At 49.0% G+C, this 21,910-nt stretch overlaps 9 protein-coding genes across 9 annotated transcripts; 6 read left to right on the top strand and 3 right to left on the bottom strand.

Moving 5' to 3' along the window:
* Positions 1 to 1,618: 1,618 nt before the first annotated feature.
* A1O9_00684 (uncharacterized protein) lies at positions 1,619 to 3,203 on the top strand (the record flags this gene model as incomplete). The annotated part of the gene is made up of 2 exons (XM_013409847.1): positions 1,619 to 2,717; positions 2,773 to 3,203. 2 exons carry the CDS (start codon positions 1,619 to 1,621, stop codon positions 3,201 to 3,203), a joined length of 1,530 nt encoding a protein of 509 aa, XP_013265301.1.
* Positions 3,204 to 4,006: 803 nt separating this feature from the next.
* A1O9_00685 (4,5-dihydroxyphthalate decarboxylase) lies at positions 4,007 to 5,122 on the bottom strand (the record flags this gene model as incomplete). Its single annotated transcript, XM_013409848.1, has 3 exons — positions 4,007 to 4,665; positions 4,721 to 4,938; positions 5,004 to 5,122. 3 exons carry the CDS (start codon positions 5,120 to 5,122, stop codon positions 4,007 to 4,009), a joined length of 996 nt encoding a protein of 331 aa, XP_013265302.1.
* A 217-nt stretch (positions 5,123 to 5,339) lies between these two features.
* On the top strand, positions 5,340 to 7,719 carry A1O9_00686 (uncharacterized protein; the record flags this gene model as incomplete). Its single annotated transcript, XM_013409849.1, has 2 exons — positions 5,340 to 7,185; positions 7,247 to 7,719. The coding sequence occupies 2 exons, from the start codon at positions 5,340 to 5,342 to the stop codon at positions 7,717 to 7,719; spliced, it is 2,319 nt and encodes a 772-aa protein (XP_013265303.1).
* A 1,633-nt stretch (positions 7,720 to 9,352) lies between these two features.
* Positions 9,353 to 10,506, top strand: A1O9_00687 (uncharacterized protein; the record flags this gene model as incomplete). Its single annotated transcript, XM_013409850.1, has 2 exons — positions 9,353 to 10,363; positions 10,417 to 10,506. The coding sequence occupies 2 exons, from the start codon at positions 9,353 to 9,355 to the stop codon at positions 10,504 to 10,506; spliced, it is 1,101 nt and encodes a 366-aa protein (XP_013265304.1).
* Positions 10,507 to 11,225: 719 nt separating this feature from the next.
* A1O9_00688 (uncharacterized protein) lies at positions 11,226 to 11,944 on the top strand (the record flags this gene model as incomplete). Its single annotated transcript, XM_013409851.1, has 2 exons — positions 11,226 to 11,611; positions 11,677 to 11,944. The coding sequence occupies 2 exons, from the start codon at positions 11,226 to 11,228 to the stop codon at positions 11,942 to 11,944; spliced, it is 654 nt and encodes a 217-aa protein (XP_013265305.1).
* A 1,550-nt stretch (positions 11,945 to 13,494) lies between these two features.
* Positions 13,495 to 13,878, bottom strand: A1O9_00689 (uncharacterized protein; the record flags this gene model as incomplete). The annotated part of the gene is made up of 1 exon (XM_013409852.1): positions 13,495 to 13,878. One exon carries the CDS (start codon positions 13,876 to 13,878, stop codon positions 13,495 to 13,497), a length of 384 nt encoding a protein of 127 aa, XP_013265306.1.
* A 1,161-nt stretch (positions 13,879 to 15,039) lies between these two features.
* A1O9_00690 (uncharacterized protein) lies at positions 15,040 to 16,641 on the bottom strand (the record flags this gene model as incomplete). The annotated part of the gene is made up of 1 exon (XM_013409853.1): positions 15,040 to 16,641. The coding sequence occupies one exon, from the start codon at positions 16,639 to 16,641 to the stop codon at positions 15,040 to 15,042; it is 1,602 nt and encodes a 533-aa protein (XP_013265307.1).
* Positions 16,642 to 17,717: 1,076 nt separating this feature from the next.
* On the top strand, positions 17,718 to 19,172 carry A1O9_00691 (uncharacterized protein; the record flags this gene model as incomplete). The annotated part of the gene is made up of 5 exons (XM_013409854.1): positions 17,718 to 17,902; positions 17,957 to 18,035; positions 18,086 to 18,115; positions 18,163 to 19,053; positions 19,101 to 19,172. The coding sequence occupies 5 exons, from the start codon at positions 17,718 to 17,720 to the stop codon at positions 19,170 to 19,172; spliced, it is 1,257 nt and encodes a 418-aa protein (XP_013265308.1).
* A 615-nt stretch (positions 19,173 to 19,787) lies between these two features.
* A1O9_00692 (uncharacterized protein) lies at positions 19,788 to 21,212 on the top strand (the record flags this gene model as incomplete). The annotated part of the gene is made up of 1 exon (XM_013409855.1): positions 19,788 to 21,212. One exon carries the CDS (start codon positions 19,788 to 19,790, stop codon positions 21,210 to 21,212), a length of 1,425 nt encoding a protein of 474 aa, XP_013265309.1.
* Positions 21,213 to 21,910: the final 698 nt, after the last annotated feature.

The raw sequence follows: 21,910 nt of genomic DNA on the forward strand, positions 1-21,910 counted from the left end.
CAGCTTCTTACATTCGGTGTAAGGGCCGGTCGTAACCTTTACTAGGCTTGGAAAGCAGTACCCAGTGTGATAGTACTGCTATTTGCAACAGTCACCTCAACCTCGTCTTGGAGAACAGCTTTGGAAGCTTCAACTGTCTTAATCTCATTCCTAGATGCTACAAAGTTCTCGCGATGCAAGAGACCTCTGACGATGCTGTCGAATCCTTGGTATTATGCTTCTCGTGTATCAAACAGCAGGAAAAATGAACCAAGGCGCCAACCAATGCCTCCGGTACCCAGCCAAATGCATGCTCGCCTTGGTCACCATATGCTTTCCAAAGAGTACGAGAGTGGGCCGCAATGTTGCGTATTTAGCCTGCAGATATCAGGCTTTAGGTGTGTTGTTCACCTTTTCGGTAGATGACTTCAGCGCTATTATCGTGCTCTTGAAAGAGCTTCATGATGAGATGGGTCAGCAGATTTCTCTGCTCGGTCTTCTGTATAGCTGCGTAGCTGCCCTGTAATTATAGGTATCAGTTACGCAGATTTCCCTACGACTAGGTTCTGAACCACCATTCCCTTCGAGCTTTTCTTAAAGATTGTGCCCTATCCATTTTTCAAGAGTATAACTTTGTGATCCCTACGCTGCTTTAGCTCGGCAGGTTCGAGTAGCCCCCTACGGACGAAGAGACTATCTAGGACCTATATCACAATTCAAAAAGTTAAAAGGCACTTATTAATAAACCGGGTCATGACCTTAGGGCCAACATCAGCCATTAAGGTACTAGTTATTAGATATCGGCACGCTCGGGCAATATTAGAGTACTTGAAAATTAGTTTAGGATAATCGAGACCTCTATCTCTTCTGTTACTATTAGTAACTATTCTAGTTTATATAGGTATTTACTAGGTACATAATTTCTTAAATACTATTGTGTAGAGAAAATTGCCTTATAAACTGTCTTAACATAATAATTAAAATCTAGTATACTAGCAATATAGTAGGACGTCACGGTTCTACACTTGCGTTAGGTCGACTAAGGGTGGGCATGGGCTTTGTCGAGCAGCTAGCCTGCTCGTTGAATCTATCGTATCGGCGCAATTGTTCGTTAGAATTGCTGTGCAAGCTGAATTGCTATCACCCTTCGTCCAGTAAGACCTAGCCGTCTTAGAATTAATTCCCAAGTTCTGTTATCGCAAGACTCGAGTATGTATTGATATTCTGGTCTTGTGCTACCGAGAGTACAGCATCGTCACACGACACAAGCAATTACACTATTAACTCGTTCCTGTCCCTGAGCTAGGAATGCGGTCTGTCCGGCATGCGGATCAGGACCAAACAATTGCCGGACCGGATCATGCTTTGCAAAGACAGTTTCCCGCAGTGCACCAAAGGGCATGAGTGCTATTACTGGGAAGCACTATCCGCCGTTGCCGGCTATCCGCGGCTGACTAGGGTGACCCCCAGTTGCTAATCCGCGGCAATTCCCTTGAGCATCTTTACTATATTCGTTCGCAGGCAGGTGACTGTTTGCCATATTGCTTGTCTGGGCTATATCAAACCGTAAAGGTTGGTATAGAGCACTGCGCATACCTTGAACAGCGCTAGAGAGTCGCATTATCATCATTGTCCCAGTATGTTATTCCATCTTGCAGCAATTTCCGCGGTGGCATCTATCTTGTTCAATCTCATCACCCATCTTCTTAAGCAAAGACGCCGAGAAATAACACTGGAAGCTGTTCCCACTCACAGTTTTGCGGATGGAGACAATTCACGCAAACGGTACTTGACCGACCTCAAAGCCTTGTTGGAGTCTGGTTATCGACGTTACAACAAACATGGCCAAGCCTTCAAAGTCACCATCCCTGTCGGCGGTTATTCTGTCAAGTACCGTGTGGTGCTGCCAAAGGACCATCTGGAAGAGATCAAGCACCTTTCCAACAACGTCTTTAGCTGGCAACTCGCGTCTCGAGTCATCTTTGCGCAAGGCTACACCGGCGCGCCTGACCGTGGCCCATGGAGCGGTAAGGCACTGCGAGTGGGTATCCATCAGAATCTCGGGAATATCACCAAACAGCTCGACGAAAGAATCGACGATTTCTTCGCCTCTCACCTACCGCAACAAACCGGTCAGGTTGCGACCATCGACTTCATGAAATTCTTTGTTCCAACCATTTCCTACGCCATCAATGCTCTTCTCGTCGACCAGCGTCTGTCGTCTGATCCAGAATGGCTGAAGCAGACGGCCGACTTTGCTGTCAATCGCTACAGTGCTGCTGACGATGTACGACAGTGGCCACCCTACATTTCAAAACTGGTAGCGCCCTTTATCCCGTCTGTCAAGGCGCTACGGCAGCAAAGAAAGTATGTGATGGAGAAATTGAAGCCTTTGTATGACGAACTTCACGCGCAAGACCTGCTTAAGATCGGCGACCGTAAAGAAAAACGCAAAGGAAATCTCGCATATGAATGGTTGTGGGCGGGTGCTCCGGAGGGTGTCACGCTCCAAGACTTCTCCGACACTATGATGCGAACGCTGATTGCGTCAATCCACACTACCGCGAAGACCGTCAGCGTGGCAATGGTCGACCTACTTACACACCCTAAATTTCTGGAGGAGCTGAAAGAGGAAGCAAGGAACGCAGTCACCGGCTCAGATACCATAGACCTTGATAAGCTGATTAAATTAGATTGCTTTTTGAAGGAGTCGCAGAGACTCAGCCCTGTCTTTCTGAGTAAGTACCCAGATATTAAGTCGAAAATCGAGATGTACTAATCCCTCCTACTTAGTCACGATGAACAGGATACTAACTCAAGACTACGAGTTCAAATGTTCTGGCCTGAAACTACTAAAGGGAACATTGGTCGTTGGACCTGCTGCTGCTATCGCCACCGACCCCGAAACCTTCCAAGACCCAAATTCATTCGATGAGTATCGCTATCTGCGCCTGCGCGAGGAGCACGCCGACTCTGCGAGCGCTCTCGTGCTAGGAATGTCAACGATTGACTCACTTGGATTCGGTCTGGGTAATCAAGCTTGCCCGGGAAGGTTTATGGCTGTCAACAATCTTAAGTTAATGATGGCTAAATTGATACTCGGTTGGGATCTCTCCTTGGACCTGAGCGGCCAGGAGTACCATGGACCAAGACCCGAGACAAAGTACAATGATTTTTCCGTTGTGCCTCAAGAAATTTTCAGGCTGCGTCTGAGAAAGTTGTAGATGGGGCACAACATTTTGGGGGTATGACACGGCAGATTATGATCGATTATTCAAGATTCGTTGCTTTGCTGGAGACTGTCGCATATCACTCGATCTTGAATGTCAGCCTCGAAGGTTCCTTGTCAAAGGAAATGACAAGAATGATAGAAGTCCTGGGATCTTAGAGCGAGCTGTGTGTCAGTTTGCGCGTCCTCTAGGCCAAATGTCATGTATTTAGAGCGCTATCCTCTCGCAACTGGACAAGACAGCAGAATGGTACAAGACATAGCTATAGTAGATGGAGTTTCTATGGCATGAATTGCCTTGGAACGTCGGTTATCAGAGGTTCTAGAGTTAGTTAAATGACAGAGTCATAGAGAGCCGTCTCACAAGCTGTTATGGTAGGGAGAAGGGTCTCGATACTAGTCTCGATACTAGAATGTTCAGCATGAGTGCGAATACATATATTATTATAAGGCTTAATACGACTCCAACGGCTAGCTCATCTATTCCAGCCGGTTGAGGAAGCTCCCTCGCTACAATGGATCCCGGCCTCGAGGACGCATCTTAAAGATATGATAGTCACCCATGTGTAGCCAGGCATGTTCGCGCCTTGAACGCTGCATGTGCAAAGTCCTTGAGTTTTAACGCATGCCCCTGCGAGCATCTCACATTAATACTACTCGATAGGTTACCCGATTCGTAAAAGTAGCCTTATAAGGAAAGGGCTTACACGCATACAAAAATGAGACCGAATGCTTCAGGGTTGTCATAATTTTCAGTTCCCGGCGTGGATCAGGCTATTACTATTTGGATGTTTCTAATTAGATCACAAAAGCTTCCAACGAGTTTGGGGCAAACAGCTCCTCCGCCTTGTATAGTCGCTTTGCCAGCCCCTGGTCGTGGGAATATTGGAGGAATTTCTCAATGACATGCCTGTTCTCGCCGAGTCCGTCTTTCCACCAACGCTCCTCGCCCATAAGGGCCGTCGTTTCGTGCACATGATCTTCGAGCCACGGAAGAATGTAACGTAGTGCAGCACGTTCTTTTACAGCATCATAAGCAATATCCAGGGATCTGGCGAAAGCCTTTTGTAGAGCCCGAGCGACCCAAGGGTTAGCGTCGTATACTGAACGCTTGACAACGATGACGTGCATGATAGGGAATATCCTAGTCCTACGATAGTAGTCTGCCTCTACCTTCTTGAAATCCGGGAATAGATAGGTACAATGTTCACCACGGCCTACACAAGAAGGCTTTGAAGCACTGAATATTGCGTCGATCTCTCCATGCTCGAGCATCTGAGACAGGTTCTGTCCACGTTTGATGGCCGTAACCTTGACTCCAGGTGGGTAGGAATGAGATACCTTGCTGATGCGCTCTGTTTCGGAAGGCTCAATAGCACCAGTAAAGAACTCGACCTCCGTAACAGGAACACCAAACTCCTCCTGCATAATGCCTCGTTGCCATACAGCTGCCGTCACTAGCATTCTGTTAGCCTATATTTTCTTCAGACATGATTTGTTAGGTTGACTTACTCTGGTATTCAGGAATCCCGATACGCTTGTTTCTCAGGTCGGACGGCTGCTTGATGCCGGACTTAGTGTTAATGTACATTGACTGATGTCGAAAGAATCGCGAGGGGAAGACTGGCAAAGCGATGAACGGGGGGTTGTCCCGGTTGAGAGTGAGAACATAGGAAGACAAAGACATCTCCGAGACGTCGAATTCTTGGAAGCGCAGCTGTCGGAAGAAGCTTGCAGCGTGTCAGCACACAGCTAGGGCTCAGCCAGACAAGAAGGCAGGTCGAGGCAGACTTACGTCTCTTCGACACGATAGTTGAGGAAGTTCAACTCGATGCCTTCGGGGCGCACGCGTCCATCCTCCAGAGCCTTCATGCGGTCATAGTCCCAGCATGCAAACGATAGTTTGAGGACCATCTTGCAAGGGTCAACCACTTATCCTGATCAGATGTGCAAATTTTGCATCAGCAGCACACGAGAAGATAGTATTTTCATTTTGGTAGAATTGCTGGTTACGACTGTGCCAAGGCTCTCGATCGCGACAGTCCGCAAACACCTGTGACGGAGAGCGACCTCACCAAAGGCTGGTTCTAACCGGGATTGCAAACGACTGACACTGACAAGCGGCCCCGCCATGGCTGAGCCCCGCACCGACTTTAGAAGCCGCCGGAGAGTTGGATATAAATCCCTTCCCGACCCGCGGCAGTTTCAAAGGCTCCTAATCTCTCTTCTTGTGGTCAGCAGCATGTTGGCGACGGAAGGGCCACCACACCAAAAGAAGCGCCTGGGGTTCCGCAAAGCATGCTTCAACTGCCGAAAAAAGAAACATCGTTGTGATGGAGCAAGACCCGAATGCTCCGACTGCCGCAGCAGGGGACTTGATTGCAAGTACGAGAGACCTGGAACAACCGAGCGTGCAGCAACATCCGAGCGTCCCTCGTCCACGAGCTTTCCGCCAGATTGCTCTGCCAATGTGAGCGGTGCGGCCTCTAGCGATGGCCTCGTCGACCCGAGAGTTGCTTGCTCAGGCGCTGAGCTCCAGAATCTGCTGTCTGAACCTAGCGTGCACTCGGTGCCACTTGAGGATGGCGCGGTGCCTGGCAACCATACTGCTGTCTCATCGAGAGAAATAAGCAATGGCACTGGTCCAAGTCCTGCTCTTCAGAGCGCCGCTTCTCGAACCACCACGCAACCAACCGGGTTCTTCGGCGAATCCTCATCATTCAAGTTTGTTTCCAAGATCGGTTCGGGAAAGGCGCTCGGCCCCAGCATGCAAACGACCCCAGTTCGGAGCCCGAAGATCGTGCCGACGTCTACACCATTTGCAGCATCAGAACCTCTTTTGCAAGGTGCAGAGGACATTCGGCAAGGACTCCCTCCACAGAATTTCGCCAACCAATTGGTGGACGCCTACTTCGAGCACGTGCACCGCCTCTATCCATGCCTTCACGAACCCAGCTTCCGCAGCAAGTATGAGAATCTATGGACGGGTAATCGCCAAGATGATCCAACAACGATGGTTTGGTCGGCAATTGTCAATATGGTATTTGCCTACGGATACGAATTCTGCGCTGAGCAGCGCGGCAAGGACCATCCCGAACAAGCTGCGCTTTTTGTCAAACAGGCAAGAAGCATCGTGCTGGCCCATGTGTTCGGAAGCCCGAGTCTTCATATTGTCCAGGCTCTTCTGTTGTTGTGCCACTATCTCCAAGGCACCCTCGAACTCAATGAATGCTGGAATCTTGCGGGCTTGATGTTCCGAAGTGCCTTTGGCATTGGTCTGCACATCGACCCGCCTACTTCTGGCTCGATGGCTGTCATCGAGAAAGAGGAGCGGAAGCGAGTTTGGTGGGCTTGTTTTGTGTTAGACCGGACTTTGAGCATGAAGTTTGGTCGACCCCCTTCAATCAACATGGAGGATGCGAGAGAGGTTGATCTCCCTTTAGAGGTCGACGATCAGTATATTGGGGAGAAATTCCCGGTACCCAGGCAGCCGTATGGCCGTCCCTCAAGGCTGTCCTTCTTTGTCCAAACCATCAAGTTATCCGAAGTCATCGACAACATCCTGTCCAGTTTGTACCGTGACAATCCCAGGTCAAAACGGTCTCATCAGAACTTGTGGTACCCTGACCGGCCTCAAGAAGCCACAAAATTAGGCCATACCGTTCTCTTGGATGGGCATCTCCAGGCTTTCTGGGACGCCGTGCCGACTCATCTCAAGGACGCCCCTGATCTGCGTGACGATAAGGACTTCCAGAGCCAACGACTTGTTATGCGGATACGGTACCTCCAGATGAGGCTCCTCCTTCAGCGGCCCTGTTTCGTCCTCTTTACCAAAAAGAGGATTAAAGGGGATTACCTCACGCAGATTGCACTCGCGTCATCCCAGGTATGCGTCGCGGCGGCGCGAGAAACAATCCAATTAATACACCAGAATTTTCACCGGCGCTTACTTAACCCACTATGGTATAACTTGCATTGTAAGTGCCGGTCTACTGTGGCTCGGGCGCGTAAAACTGATTTTTTTATTTTTATTTCTAGACGTTTTCACCTCGCTCGGCGTGCTGATCACTGTTCAGGGACTGGAGAAGGCGGCTCGGGAGCTATTGTCATCTGACGAAGATGTCGGCATCTTGAACGTGGGAATTGAGTTTCTACGTTCCGCCAGCAGCCATAGTTTCCTGGCCTCACGATATCTAGCACTGCTCCCACGTCGTGAGTTCCATCCTCGGCAGAAAAATGCTGCAGGGCAGGTGCATGATCAGCAAAAAGACGACAACGGAACTGGAAGCAACAATCATGAATCCAATCTCGAGGAAGACGGTTTGGAATACCAGCCGACGCCACAGACAGACTCTAGGTTAGAGATTTCGGATATAATGGTCGCCAGCACTGGTGAGAACTACGACTTCAGCCAATTCGACCCTTTGTGCTCTTGGGACTTGCTATCAGGGCCGGTGCTGCGACAAGAGTTCCTGCCCCCTGGTTGGTCCACTTATGATGCTATGATTTAGTATGGGATATATGAGGTGCGTAGTTGCAATTTTCCTTTTTGTTGTATACTCAATAGAATCCTAACGGTTCTTGTGATTGTCGTCTAGATAGCTATGGCATTCATCATCTTCGTCAGAGAGACACTGGATGAGCAACCACCTTCATCCTTTGACTTGTGACGTGGTATTCTGAACCTATCTTGAGATGGCTCGTTAGTTCGATTCTCTTTGTCCGCTCCAAAACTTCTCAGTTCGTTATTTAGCTACGAACAGGATCCAGTATCAATGGCAGAGGAAGGCTTCCACCTAGCAAATCACCCCGATCCCATCGATCCCCGACACTTCTCCCATTTCTCGCACAGAGAAGCACGGGGAGTGCCTGTCAATGCGCCTGTGACCTTTGACCAGAGAGGTAGACTCCTAGCCTGTCGTTCTGTCTGAACTTCTCCGATATGTTGAATTTGACTGGTGAATGATATAAAATCAATGCGCGATAGCGCTGCTGGAACAGAGCCTCCGAGACGGCTTTCAGTTCATTTCCAGTACTCAGTTGATGCTTGGGGCTTCTCTCAATTAAAGCGAACTAGATCAGGACGCCGTATTCGTCAAACCACCGACCGAGACTGCGATAAAAAGACGCGGGCACGCACAATGGTAGCTGTAAGCTTTGACCCAGGTCAGAGACGGCGTCTTGTGCAGTATACGTGGGGCTCAAAGAGGCCCCTGAATTACACCGGGGCGGACGAGAGGCTTCGGGAACGTTTTTGGATGCCATATGAATGGTTCGAGGCAGAGGTCGATGGGTAGCCAATCACCCATGATTTCTGGTTACTAAAGCTGAATTGATGTCAAGCAAGCCTTGCACATGCTCTTCTCGCCTTGTACTCGAAGTCGTTGCCGAATGGTCTCTTGCCTCTCTGGCACCTTGCCATCCCAAATTGGGCCCTCGCTCGGATGCTAACACAGGCCACAAGTCCTTCAGCTCGCACCGTTTGTTCTGAATCCACCCAACAGGCGATAGCCAGAATATGTCAGAATGATACCGCACTTTTATAACAACATGCACAGTTCAATTGTCGATTGGAGCACGTGTAAACCTGTGCAACGATGAAATTTGACAACGATATTAAACATGTCTTCCTAGAAGCAAGCAGATCACTGATTGCACCTAGTTTCCAGTGCATAGCAAATCTTGGATTTTATTTGACTTGATCGGTCCATTCATAAAAGGAGCATTGTGGTCTGCAGCTCCATGACCCACGTGACTCATCGGATGTTCTTGGCAGCATTGGCCTGTTTAAGACGTTTTGCTTGGCCCGTCTGAGGCTGAAGCCCTGCACCTTAGATGCCATCTCTTCTTGCCATGTGGTTCTTCTTAACTGCCCTACCGCAACACCGAATCGCTCGACTTCCTATACCTCTGGCCTCATCCTACAATATTCTTCAAGCGCTGTCCGCAATGAAAGACGAAGAGTAACTCAGGCCGCAATGCTAGGTTTACACGTATGCCAGATTCTCAACCTCCCTGATGAGAAACCCAATCTCACAACTAATTCATCTGAAGTGGCTTGTAGCGACTTGTTTCTCAAACCTGGAAACCATCTCACCTTGTTAATGACATGTTGACCATATTGGCGAAGGCTTGTTTTGTGCCATGTCCTCCAGCTCGACCGGACAACAGCTCTTGATCAACGTTTTTCAGTGTATGATGAATAATTTCCCCCCAAGTCCACGTTATTACCGAGTGGGCTGGATATCGGCAGTTCAAACAGAGTATGTCATAGCCTGTGAACTACTAGACGAAGAATTCGAAGAACGTCAACTTGACCTCCGACATGACAATAACCTCTACACTTTTGGCCGGATAGGTCAGCATAATGTGGTCCTGGCATGCCTCCCTAAGGGTAAATATGGGATCTCTTCAGCCACTATGGTTGCTAGAGATATGTGTCGTAGCTTCTCTTTGTGCTTTTTGCTGATGGTGGGGATTGGGGGTGGAGCACCGACAAAACACAACGATGTCCGACTAGGAGACATAGTAGTCAGTTGCCCAGTCGCCCAGTCAAGCGGAGTTATCCACTACGATTCCGGCGCTGCGATTCAGGACAAGGAATTCAAGAGGACTGGCACTCTCAATGCGCCACCGACTTCACTTTTAAATGCAGTACAGTATCTCTGTTCCGTTCATGAGAGACGAGGACACAAAATCACGGAATGCATCACCAAAGCGATCACCAAGAATCCTAGGCTTAAGCAAAAATATGAACGACCACTTTCGGGCACGGACATATTGTACTCCTCCACTTTTCTGCACCCTGATGGAGACCAGCCTTGTGCAGGTCTCTGTGACAGTGTTGCAGCGAATCAGGTGCTTAGAACTCAGCGAGACTCACCAGAAAGTGAGCCAGTTGTTCATTATGGACTTATTGCTTCAGCCGATAAACTGATGAAAGATGCGCCCTTGCGCGACAAATTAGCGAAGACCGAAAGAGTGCTATGCTTTGAGATGGAGGGTGCCGGACTCATGGACGCCTTCCCATGTCTGGTAATTCGAGGGATTTGTGACTATTCTGATACCCATAAAAACGATATCTGGCAGGGCTATGCTGCGGCCGCGGCCGCGGCATATGCGCGAGAGCTTCTGAACGTTATCCCAAGCTCACAAGTGAGCTACTTCCCCTAATCTTTAGTGAGCACTCACTAACTCTCCGACAACAGGTTCAACCTACACCGCAAACTGCAGACAATGACACCATACTTGGGATTCATAATGTGCTCAAGCCCCTTATTTCTGAAATGACAATGTAAGTGAGTTCATTTGCAACACTGTCGAGAAATAGCTAACATTTCAGAAGAACCATGAGCCAGCAGCAAAAGGACATGCGTCAATTTATGATGGATACCCTGTAAGTGACCAGATCCTGACTGGGAGCGAAGTATCAGATCGATTGGACTCACTTTTAGTTGTAGAAAATCCCATTTCCACACGCTCTCGCAATTGCAAAATGATCTACCTCCACAAGTCCTTCGACAACAGCCCGTGTACCTGTGGGATGCGAAGGGCAAAGTTATGCCAATCCACCTCGACTGCATAACTTCTATGGAGGTTAGCACCGTTCTAATATCCAAAAGAGAATTCTCACTAAAGACTCTCTCACCTTAGGAGTTTTTGTTCGTCTTGAAGCGGCGATTTAATAGCAAGGGCGCGCGAAAAGTAATGCAGCTTGAATTCGTGGTCTCCGATGCTAGTACAAATCGCGACATCGACCTTCTCCAGGAGTGGAGCAGATGCTTCCGTCCAGGACAAACGGTCAATATGAGCATGATATTCGTTGATCCTGGCGCGAAAACTAGCTGTCCTGGTTGTGGGGCGGAAAACCAAGGAAACACAGACGAGGGAATCCAGTGGTTAGTTTGTCCGGTCCCGTGGCTGTGTGTTTCGGTGTGAGCTAAAAGCCCTTGAAAGCCAAAATTGCAAATTGATATACCAAAGAGTTGCAGTGGAGGACCCTCCTGAACCAGAAGACATGCCAGACTCTGAAGGAGCAGACCAGAGAGATTATGGAGGGGTTTCGGAGTTACAAGACCACAACCTGGATCCAGCTAACGGCAGCCAAAATAACAAGCGTCCCACGAGAGCTTCGCCCATTCCTGATGACGAGAAGGATATCAGCGAATACTCCCGTGTGCGCCTTCTCACACAAGCAGCCATTGAATGGAACAAACAGGACTGCTCTTCTATACTCTACCTGTCATCTCAGGGACTCAAAGTTACCGTCGTTGGGCCAAGACTCCCCTATCGAGAGGACTACAGGGGCTACGCGGTCCGAGCAACCAAACCTTTCGCTCCTCGCCCGGGTCCTGGGAAGTTTCGCTACTTTGAAGTTGAAGTTATAAATGGCGGCAAAAGGAAGTAAGTGGACGACTCTCATTCACATATTTCATCTGTCGTGATTCTTAATCTGATATTTATTGCAGTTTGATCTACATTGGTTTCTCGGCGCGATTTGTCCCACTTCACAGAATGCCGGGCTGGGACCCTGGCTCCGTGGGCTACCACGGTGATGATGGACGAGTGTTTCAAGGAAAGCCATTTGCGGATCTTTGGGGAGCAGGATTCCGCAAGGGGGCCATTGTGGGCTGCGGGATTACCCCAAGCGGCGACGCGTTTTTTACGATCAACGGATTCTTCCAAGGTATTCCTCGCCCGATCCAATCCTTGTTGCATGTGGTTAAAATCTGCTAGGAACCTTCAAGCACAACATCATTCTTGCGAATACGGCTGTCTATCCGACAGTCGGAATGAAGGAAGAGAGAGCGTGTGTGTGTGCAAATTTTGGCGCACAACCATTTTTGTTTGACCTCAATTCTCTTGACGCGATCTCGGATTATTGGGCACTGGCTCCTGATGTATCCTACAAGAGCATAGACCCAGGCGATCCATTCCCAGTTCAGCGAGGGACGTCAATCTTTCATTGCTTTCAGGACACGGGGGCTGATATGGGCGCGATATCAACCGCATTCCAGGGGTGCCCGACGTGGGTGCCACCGTCAGCAATGCCTGCACCAGTACCGATCAGGGAATTGCGACACGGACCTGGCATGGCCTCCTCGAGAGAAAGTCCTTTCAATAAGCAAGGAATACAAAACGTGCTGCAACTTGGGGAATGGGTTATGTCTAGGATGCGAGCCGACAAGGACACACTTTCCCCGCCATTAGGGATTGCCAGGCCAGACTTCTCCCCCACTGTTCCCGGCGGCTTCCCTGTCGAGAGCGGAGGCGACCCAAGCAACCCAGGAACAAATGATCATATGTCGTTCCAACCAGACACGAAGTGGGAGACTGGATCAGGTGGCTTCACTGGTAGTCTAAGTTATGCAATGAATGCAGGCCCTGTTCTAAAAAATTTATCAGGCGTTGAGTCTGCCTTGCGTCAATTCTCAAAAATGGTTGATGATGCCAATCATCGCCAGGCCGAGATATTTGGGCTTATGTCAGAACCTGCAGAATCGCAACCAAGACTCCATCCAGATTCAGACTCTAAAGAGCCGCAACAGTCATAAGCAAGGTCTCGGGCTTATGCATGGCTAGCAGATTCACAACCCAAAAGCCCGGACGAATCTGCTAGCGGCTATCATATCTCCCTCCCTGCCGATGACGAAGACAAATTAATGCCCGACCTGGAGGGTTTGAGACGGTGGGAGTCAGATACAGCTATTCTTCACCGTGCAACCAAAGAAGCGATCGAAAACTTACGGTTATAGTCCATGTACTCACAGCAGACAGTCCACTTGAGACCGCTGAAAGTGGTTAACTACGGCAGTCTCCATGAACTTAAGCTCGTGCTGGCGTGGAATTCCTTTGTCACCACAAGCGGTAGACTTCGATATCTGCGGCGAGCGAAGATCTAGGCATTTCTGATGAAGCACAGAACCCGCCGGGCTTCAACGTAAAATCCATCTGAAGATTAAGCAGGCACCGATCGACCTCGCGATTTCGATTATTTCCAAGGTTTTGAGGATTCGTCGGCAACTCAGGGGTCCCACGAGCGATCAGATCGTGGCGTAAATTCTCACACAGGATATATTCAACAATTCCCGCAGAACTACGGCCTCCTCACAGCACCAGGACGTGGGTAGGTTTCCAGAACAAGAGGGGAATTCTTTCTCATGCCAATGTAGAGCTTTAGCACAAGGGGAGCACCTGCTCGATGCCCTAAGTAATAGCATGACACCTTGAATGAATGGTGGTGTTAATACCATGTTCGTACGAGGAATGTAGGATGAGCACAGGACTCAGGCACTGCGCTGATGATTTATTCGTCCCTGTAGTGATGCTCTTTCCGTCGTCTCTATCTTTTCAGGGTACTTTAAACCGTTCTGCTTTCTAACTTCGTCCGTAACTTCCATGATCAGCACAGATTCATCTAAGCTCTCGAATCGTCCTTCCTTGCGGCCCTCCACGATTGCTCTTGCAGCCTCGTCCGCCTCCCAGAACATGCCGTGACCTTCGCCTTCCACGTGTTTCTCGTCCAAGAAGCCGTTGTACCAACCACTTCCCTTTCCAGGGCCGGGTTGTGGCCATTCTTTGACCTCGGTCGTGCCGCCACTGAGGATTAGTCTGGTCTTTGTCGGACGGAAGACTGGTGGCCATACTTGGATCTCACCTTTCGAACCCATGATCCGTACTGCGGGACCCGAGGTGCCCTTCCCATCTGTGTCGGTCGTGGCGCGAAAGCCCGTTGTTGCAATGCGACCAGTAGGATGCTTGTACGTTCGTCACACCAGTAGCGGGGTATATGGTTATAGCTGAGACAACAGTCGGTGGTTTCACTGTTGTGACTGACTGGGTCGTATAGAGTGTCTGAAACACCCAGGTAAGACTGTAGATTCCAAGATCCAGGAGGGCCCCGCCCGCGAGATCTGGGTTAACCAGCCGGTGTTTAGCATCTGGGAACGCAGCTTCAGGATCATTTGATTTCGAGTTTTCCGCGAAAACACGACTGACGTGACCAATCTTGCCGCTTGTTATAATGTTGCGAACATAAATTGACAATGGGAATTATCGAGCCCAAACGGCTTCCATAAGAAACAAGTTCTTCTCGCGAGCAATCGCCACCAATTTCTTTGCTTGAGCAGCATTCACGGTGAATGCTTTCTCTCACAATACATTTCTTCCAGCTCCTAATGCAAGGAGGGCGTACTGGAAATGATGTGAATGTGGAGTAGCAATATAGACAATGTCGATATTGTCATCTTGTACAGCTCTTCGTAAGAGCTATATGCCGTTGCAGATGATGGGGCAGAGACAATTCGAAGAAAACCTTCAGCTCGGGATTTGCTCGAGCTAGTAGCTTGTAGCAGCTGCAACGACCGTACGTCGAAGGTGGCGCACGCCCCGGGTTTTGGGTCAACCACTAGATCTTTGGTGAATGTCTCTGCGATGCCACCAGTGGCGAGGATACTCCACCGAATTGTCGTTGGAGTCATCTCGATAACGTTGTGAATCGAGGAATTGATAGCCTTCGTTTGGTAAGGTAGACTGGAGAGGTAATGGGAAAATTGTAAAAAGTTCGGCTGCATCTTGACGAAACGATGATGCAATGGTGAGGTGCAGGCGTGCTAGGATTTCGGAAATTAGTTATTGCGCAAATCCGGGTTGCACACGAAACGGATCGGGCTGCATCCGAAAACCTCACCAATATTCCCGTTCTTCATCGGAAAATATTGTTGCTGTGTTTCCAATGTTGGCAGGGTCCACAAGCTGATAAATCCTGCAAGTATGAATTTGGGGATTACAATGCCAAAACGAGTGCTGCTCCGTGAATGGCGATGGCGATTTCAGGTTGCCACTGCTGGACTCAGGATTTGGAGCATACCCCTAGTCATGGATGCTTGCTGTGCGCGATCGACCTCTTCCCAGACCCGCTCGCGAAGTTTTTTGACTTGGTTTGCAAGCAGCTCACTCTCTGCGAGATGCTTAGAGTACAGATCCATAATGTTCATGGAAACTTCAACGCATAGAGGGACAAAATTGGTGTCTGTTATGTTCTTCCAAACCCAGAGGATAATGGGCTGGAGACCACTTTCAGTTCGGTCGTCCAAAGCTGCCCTCAGAGCTGATCGGTGTCGGAGGGTGTTGAGAACAGTCAAGATAGTCATCTTGTCGGCGCCCTTGAGCGCAATGTCAAGTGCTTCTCCGTAAAGTCCTTTGTGCAGCGCCGTATCCCATGGGGCCTTCTTCTTCTGCTTGGGTCGTACATTGCCTTCTACAATGATGTCTGCATCTTGACCAGAGTAATCTCGACCTCTCAATTTCTTTTCGACTCCCCTTGGTCTTTTTTTGGCTTGCTTCTTATCATACTCCTCGATTTTTCCTGCAATAAGAGCGTCCATTTGTTTCTGCCTTTCTCGTTCTTTGACCTTCTGTTCACCAGAAAGTCTTGTTTTGATGCTTAATTGGCCAGTCGACATGCCTACCACGATATGCTTGTCCTCGCGTGCAGGTCCCGAGGCTATTACTGCGAGGGAGAGAATAGGTGAGGGATATTTGGACCCGGCAACGACATTCCAGCCAGCGGTCTCAAACACCTTCATGTGTCCATCAAGGCCGCCACTGACGACTCTTGAGCCGTCTGACGCTAGTGCCAAGGAGGTGACCGTCTTTTGATGATTTTTGATCATGTGTAGAGGTCGACCAGCAATGATATCTAGAACTGCAATCTGGTTGTCTGCGGCGGCCAAGATCGCAGTTCCAGACGGCATACATAGGACATCTTCAACGGAGGCAATGTGCTTGAATGTCATGACTGATGTGGATGGCGTACGAGGGTCCCAAAGGCGGACTGTTTGATCATAACTACCAGAAACAAGCAGATTGCTTGACTGACCGGGGAGAAATGCACCAGTGCGCACATAATCTTGGTGACCGCGAAATATTTCGACACTGGTCTCACTTGGAAGGTCCCACAGTCGCACAGTCCTGTCATCACCACAGCTCATGAGAGCGGTGCTTTCCTTGGAACTCCATCTGACTGTGTGCACAGGCTGCTTTTGCTCTTTCCATGTTTTCAGAATGGCCCTCGAGTTGACATCAAAAACTTGAATGGCACCAGTTTCGTCACCGGCTGCCAGAACTCGACCATCATATCGTACCTCACCGCCGTAGGCAGTGTCGTCAAATCGGCTGATTGTTTTCACTAGCTTTCTAGACTTGATGGAGTATAATTGCACCCTGGTCCCAGTCGTAACGGCGAACAGGTCGGAAACGATCTGGTTCAAGGAATTTCGGTGCGGTTGGGAAATATGAACGACGCCATGTTTTGTCGGAGAAGCAATGCTCAATGGCGACTTGAACGTTCGCCAGTAGGTCTGTTCCGGAGTGAGAGAGGATGGTTGAGCAGGTAGCTTGACCTGCGCAATTGGTTGAACATCAGCAGCCATGGCATAACCCAGCTACAGCTACAAGACAAAGTGAGGTCTAAAGTGTTCATGGGTCGGTGCAGACAGACTGTGGAAGTGCTACAGAATGCCGCAGTTGTAATTTTTCTTAAGATCTAATCTTATCGCATCGACATCGGCTATCTAACTGATTAGGCAGAGACCTTTGCCTCCATCATCACGTGCCCGGCCTTACTTTGGCCCACAGCCGGGGAACGTTGAACAACTTCAAACCAACCGTAAACACCTTCAGCTGTCCAGCTGGCCTGAATCGGCAAGGGATTGATTATGTCTAATCTTAGGGATTATTCTCATGAACAAATCACTTCGGAGTGGTTATATATGTGAGGTGCATATTGCTGGGACAAACATGCAAGGCGAATTTTCCCATCAGTGCTGGTTCAGTCTGGGAGCGATACGCTGGAGGGGCCTGGTCCAGGGTGAAGTAGCCCGAGAGATTCGCCCTTAAGGACAGTCGTGGCATGAAATGTTGCTGTCCTGACTCTTTACCTGCAGTGGTAGCCTGGTAGGTCAGGCTGGAGTGGGAGACCGTGAGAAAGGGACAGCAAACGGGATATCTGGTGGTACAGTGTCAAGTCACAAACAACTTGGAATTTGGAGGCTGTGGTTCCAGACGCATCCCGTCTGTTACTGGGAGTCAATGTTGTGTGAATCTCATCCTGTCATGTTCCCTTCAGGCTTGACTCTTCCATCTCTTTGACCCATACACTGTGGCAATCTTCCTGCCATCCACTCGCACCTTCCAATCAGTGCAGTCTTTGCTCGCTCTTACCCTGATACCATCATTTCAACGTGTCCTCCACGCCATCGTCGTCGATACAGCAAGCACGATGTTGTTCAGGTCAGTACTTCCTGCCTCGCTCGCTTCTGCCCGTCTCGTGCGGGCACTTATGGAACCCCTTCGACTACTATGCATGCTTTCTTCCCTGCTGTCCTCTCCCTCTCTTCCCATATTCCCACTGCTTGCTATCAAAATATCGCTTTCTTGGTCTCGCAAAGCTCACATTCATTCCATCAACAGTTTATCCATTCTTCTTCAGCTCCTTGTTCTCACTAGTATGGCTCTCTCCCAGCTCATTCGTATCCCCATCACTCGCCATGCTGCAGCTGCTCCCAACGGAACCAAGGCACTTATGGGCTTGATGCACAAATATGGCATGACCCCAACGATGGAAACCAGATTCGAGAGAGATCACAACCGAACTCTGGTAGTTCGTCGAGACGACAATACCGTTGAACCAGTGTATGTACCGCCTCTGATGTGAGCCCATACCGGCAACTGACCAATGTCAAACAGTCCAGCCATGGATTGGGTTAACGATTTGTTCTACACATCCGAGTGCACGATCGGGACACCAGGACTGAAATTTAATCTCGTACGTTGTTAAAAGTGACAGGAAGTGGCACACGTTAACCACAAGTTTAGATCTTCGATACCGGTTCTGCCGACCTCTGGGTGAGAAAGGTCCGTTTTGTGCTGAGGACGGATTTAACATTCTCTAGACCTGGTCCACTCGTCTTCCAGAAAGCATCCTAGCCGAAGGTCGTCAGGCTGGCACCACCATTTTCGACCCTGCTCAGTCATCCACATACAAGGAGCTTGACGGCTATAAATGGAGAATCAGATACGGAGACCAATCCGCAGCTGGCGGAACGGTCGGCACAGACAATATCCAGATCGGAAACATCATGGTTAAGAACCAGACCATCCAGCTGGCCGATCGAATATCTGAATCACTCGTCCATTCTCAAGGCGCTCATGGGCTTTTGGGCCTAGCGTTTGGCTCACTCAATACCGTCACCCCATTGGCAGCCAAGACTCCCTTGGAGAACATGATTACGCAAAAGGATATTCCAGTTGGGCAATCCCTATTCACCGCCTACATTGGCTCATACAAAGATGTCAACGATGCGGACAAAGGCCAATCTTTTTTCACGTTTGGTGGCATTGATTGGGAAGTGGTGAAGTCGACAGGACAGGAAATCACCTACGTCCCAGTCGATACTTATCGTGGCTTCTGGCAATTCAACAGTCCATCATTCGCCATCAATGGCCACGTTATCCGAACCGCTGACAACACTGCAATTGCTGACACGGGTACAACATTGATGCTTGTCAGCGATGATGCATGCCGGGCTATCTACAACACAATCCCTGGCGCTATATACTCGAAAGACGCATCAGCCTGGCTGATCCCAAATGGCATTCCTCTTGAGCAGCTTCCTTTCGTTTCCTTTGCACTTGGCGACAAGCAAATGGTTATTGAGAAGGAGCACCTACTCTATGCACCGTCTGACTCACCCATACCCGGAATGACATTTGGAGGCATTCAGTCTCGCGGTTCCCTTCCATTCGACATCTGGGGTGACACAATGCTCAAGTGTATCTATGCCGTAAGTGATTTCCATCAGAGCTGCTCATACTGTACTGAGATCCGCAGATTTTCGATGCTGGCAATATGCAATTCGGTGCAGTTCAACGTGTTGACCTCACACAGACAACACCAGTATGAAAAATGTAGCCTCATGAGTCACATATGAGGTTATTTCAATCCATGCAGACACTTAAAAGGGGCGAGGGGTGTTGCATGTCATGAACTACTGGGCCTAATCACTGGTTGAGAACGGGACTCGTCATTTATCAGATCGGAATGAGTGCCTTGAGCAAGGCCTCATTCACCTAGGGAACCCTCCACTGATCCTAGATCACATTAGAATAATCATCATATTTTTCATACCACCCATACAGGCTCCTGTTTCCCCCTGAGATACTGTTTGATTCATGTAGAGCAATAGTGGTATTGACCATCTAGATACCCACGCCAGGTTAGTAGCCTTTCGCATTGTTGGTGCCAAACACGTGCCTCAACACGCTGTCGCCCTTTCCCGCGCTGCGGTGGTAGTTTCCCTCTGGTGGGTTAGTTTCGTTCCTTCCTTAGGACCACGATGTGCATACACCGCTGGCAGAAGTGACCCATCAAGTGATCCCTCCTATCACAAGGATTTGACCTTCACTACCCCATGGCTTCTACAGTACTCCACAAGCTCATTTTTTAAATCTCCCATCTTCGCTTGACTCACTTTCAATGAAGAGGAGGACAATTTTCTGGAGCCGGGCATTTGCCCTAATGGCTCTGTGCTGCTTCTTGGTCTTGCAACGGATGTATCATGAACCTCTACTTACGAGTTTTGTTGCCATACAAGACACACTGAGAACACCAAACGATGTCTCAGTAACTGCCTCTGTCCTTTCATCTCAGATATTGACAATCTCACACTCTTCCACATCTCCGCAACCTAACCATCCAGATGGCCGAGATGTCCTCTCTATACCCACAGAATCCCGACAATCAAGACAACCAGCAACAGGTCTTGAGAGTCAAATATACCTGTCGTACCACGACTGCAGCACGAAGCCGTGGAATGACGACTTGATTGAGGGTGGAACCACTCTCGTGCACCATGTCATGAATCCTTCCAACGACTCGTCTCGATTGAATTGCCCCGCAATAAAGTTGGACAGATATGCACTTCTTACACGGTCCAAACCAGCCAACTTCAAAATCACATATTTCTTTGCACTAGACCTCTTCCAGTCCATTCAAATCCTAGAGCAGCTGCTCAGTTCCATCGTTGAAGCCATACTGTTTCTTGGGCGGGAGATCTGTGTCCTGTCAATTGTCGAGGGGAGGTCAACTGACGGGACTTATGAAGCTCTCAAGATCCTGCAAACAGAGATGCGAAAACACAGGATCCAATACCATTTACAGTGTGTCGATATCGACCCAACAAGCCCGGGTGGGGATCGAATTCTATCCTTGGCTCTGCTTCGAAATTATGCATTGCAACCCTTGGTTGCGAACCCGAAAGATTATGATCCTGAAACAAGAATCATTTTCATAAATGATGTGGCTTTGTGCGCAGAAGATATCTTGGAACTGCTATACCAGGGCATGGCACTCGATGCAGATATGACTTGTGCCATGGATTGGATCGGAGATGCATTCTATGATGTTTGGATTGGCCGGACAATGGTAGGAGATCTGTTCTTCGAAATTCCACAAAGTCAATCTTGGGATTTTGCTCAAAACCTATTTTGGAACCATGAACCATCCCGGACAAGGTATTTGGCAGGCCACCCATTTCAAGTATTCTCCTGTTGGAATGGTGCTGTAAGTATGGTTGGGAAGCCGTTCCTCGAGGGCAAAGTCAATTTCAGGTCAAGCCTAGAAGGGGAATGCCGTCTCGGAGAACCGGTACACCTTTCCAAAGATCTCTGGCACCTCGGATTTGGAAGAATAGCTGTTGTGCCTAGTGTCAATGTCGCATATGATCTGGATAGTACTGCTCGGGTAAAAGAGCAGCACGGAACAGTTTCAAGCTGGGTTGAGAAGAAAGAAGCTCAGATCGACAAGATTGCTTGGGTCAAAAAACCACCGCCACAGATTAAATGCTTTGTCGACTGGAGTCATCCCTCATGGGAGCCGTGGGACCAAGGTTTAGAGCACTCTGAACCGTCAGATATGGGAGGTGATCTGGTAGATTCTGTCTGAGCAAACATGGCTTTCATGGGAGGTAATGCGAAGGCAACGGAGCCAGGGTGCATCAATTGAGCCAAAGAATTATACAGTACGCATTTTGGGACATGTCAAAACACTATAGGACTCTTCGAGATAGAAGACACCTATGCAGATCATCCAGGCAGAGTACCTGAAGAAATACCATTACGTCAACACTGGCAAACCATAGAAATGGAGGAGTAAAGGCCTACGGCACAAAAACCCTTACAGCAAAACAGAATTCGAACCCCTAATCTTCAACAATATTGTCTAAATTGTTCCTATACGGTAGAAGCCAGAAGCAAAAAGATAAACACCCTCTCAGAGAGGAATTTACTGAAGTAGGTCCAAAGATTGATAAATGGAGTATTTTGGGCGTAGCCACGGCCATCTCTGGTAAAAGGCAAGAAATGGATTCTGCAATAGCTCGTCCCACTCCAACTAGTCTTGGCGCAAGCAAAAATATATATACCTCATTTCTAAAGAGTTGATCAGGTGACTGTGCGGGGTTGGACCTTAACTTCCATTTCCCCGCATTTGTCTCTGTTGTCTGTCCATTGGGGCGTGTGTGGGTGCCGAAGCATGTCCCCATTGACATTCTCACGAAGAGACGGAAAGTAAACAAGGGAATTACAACGGCTATTGTCTTCTGGCGTCAAACGTTTGTGTAGAGTTTATCGATCTTTCAAAGC

This window comes from Exophiala aquamarina (genome assembly GCF_000709125.1).
Source record: "Exophiala aquamarina CBS 119918 chromosome Unknown aczIA-supercont1.1, whole genome shotgun sequence".
In the NCBI taxonomy this organism is placed as follows: domain Eukaryota; kingdom Fungi; phylum Ascomycota; class Eurotiomycetes; order Chaetothyriales; family Herpotrichiellaceae; genus Exophiala; species Exophiala aquamarina.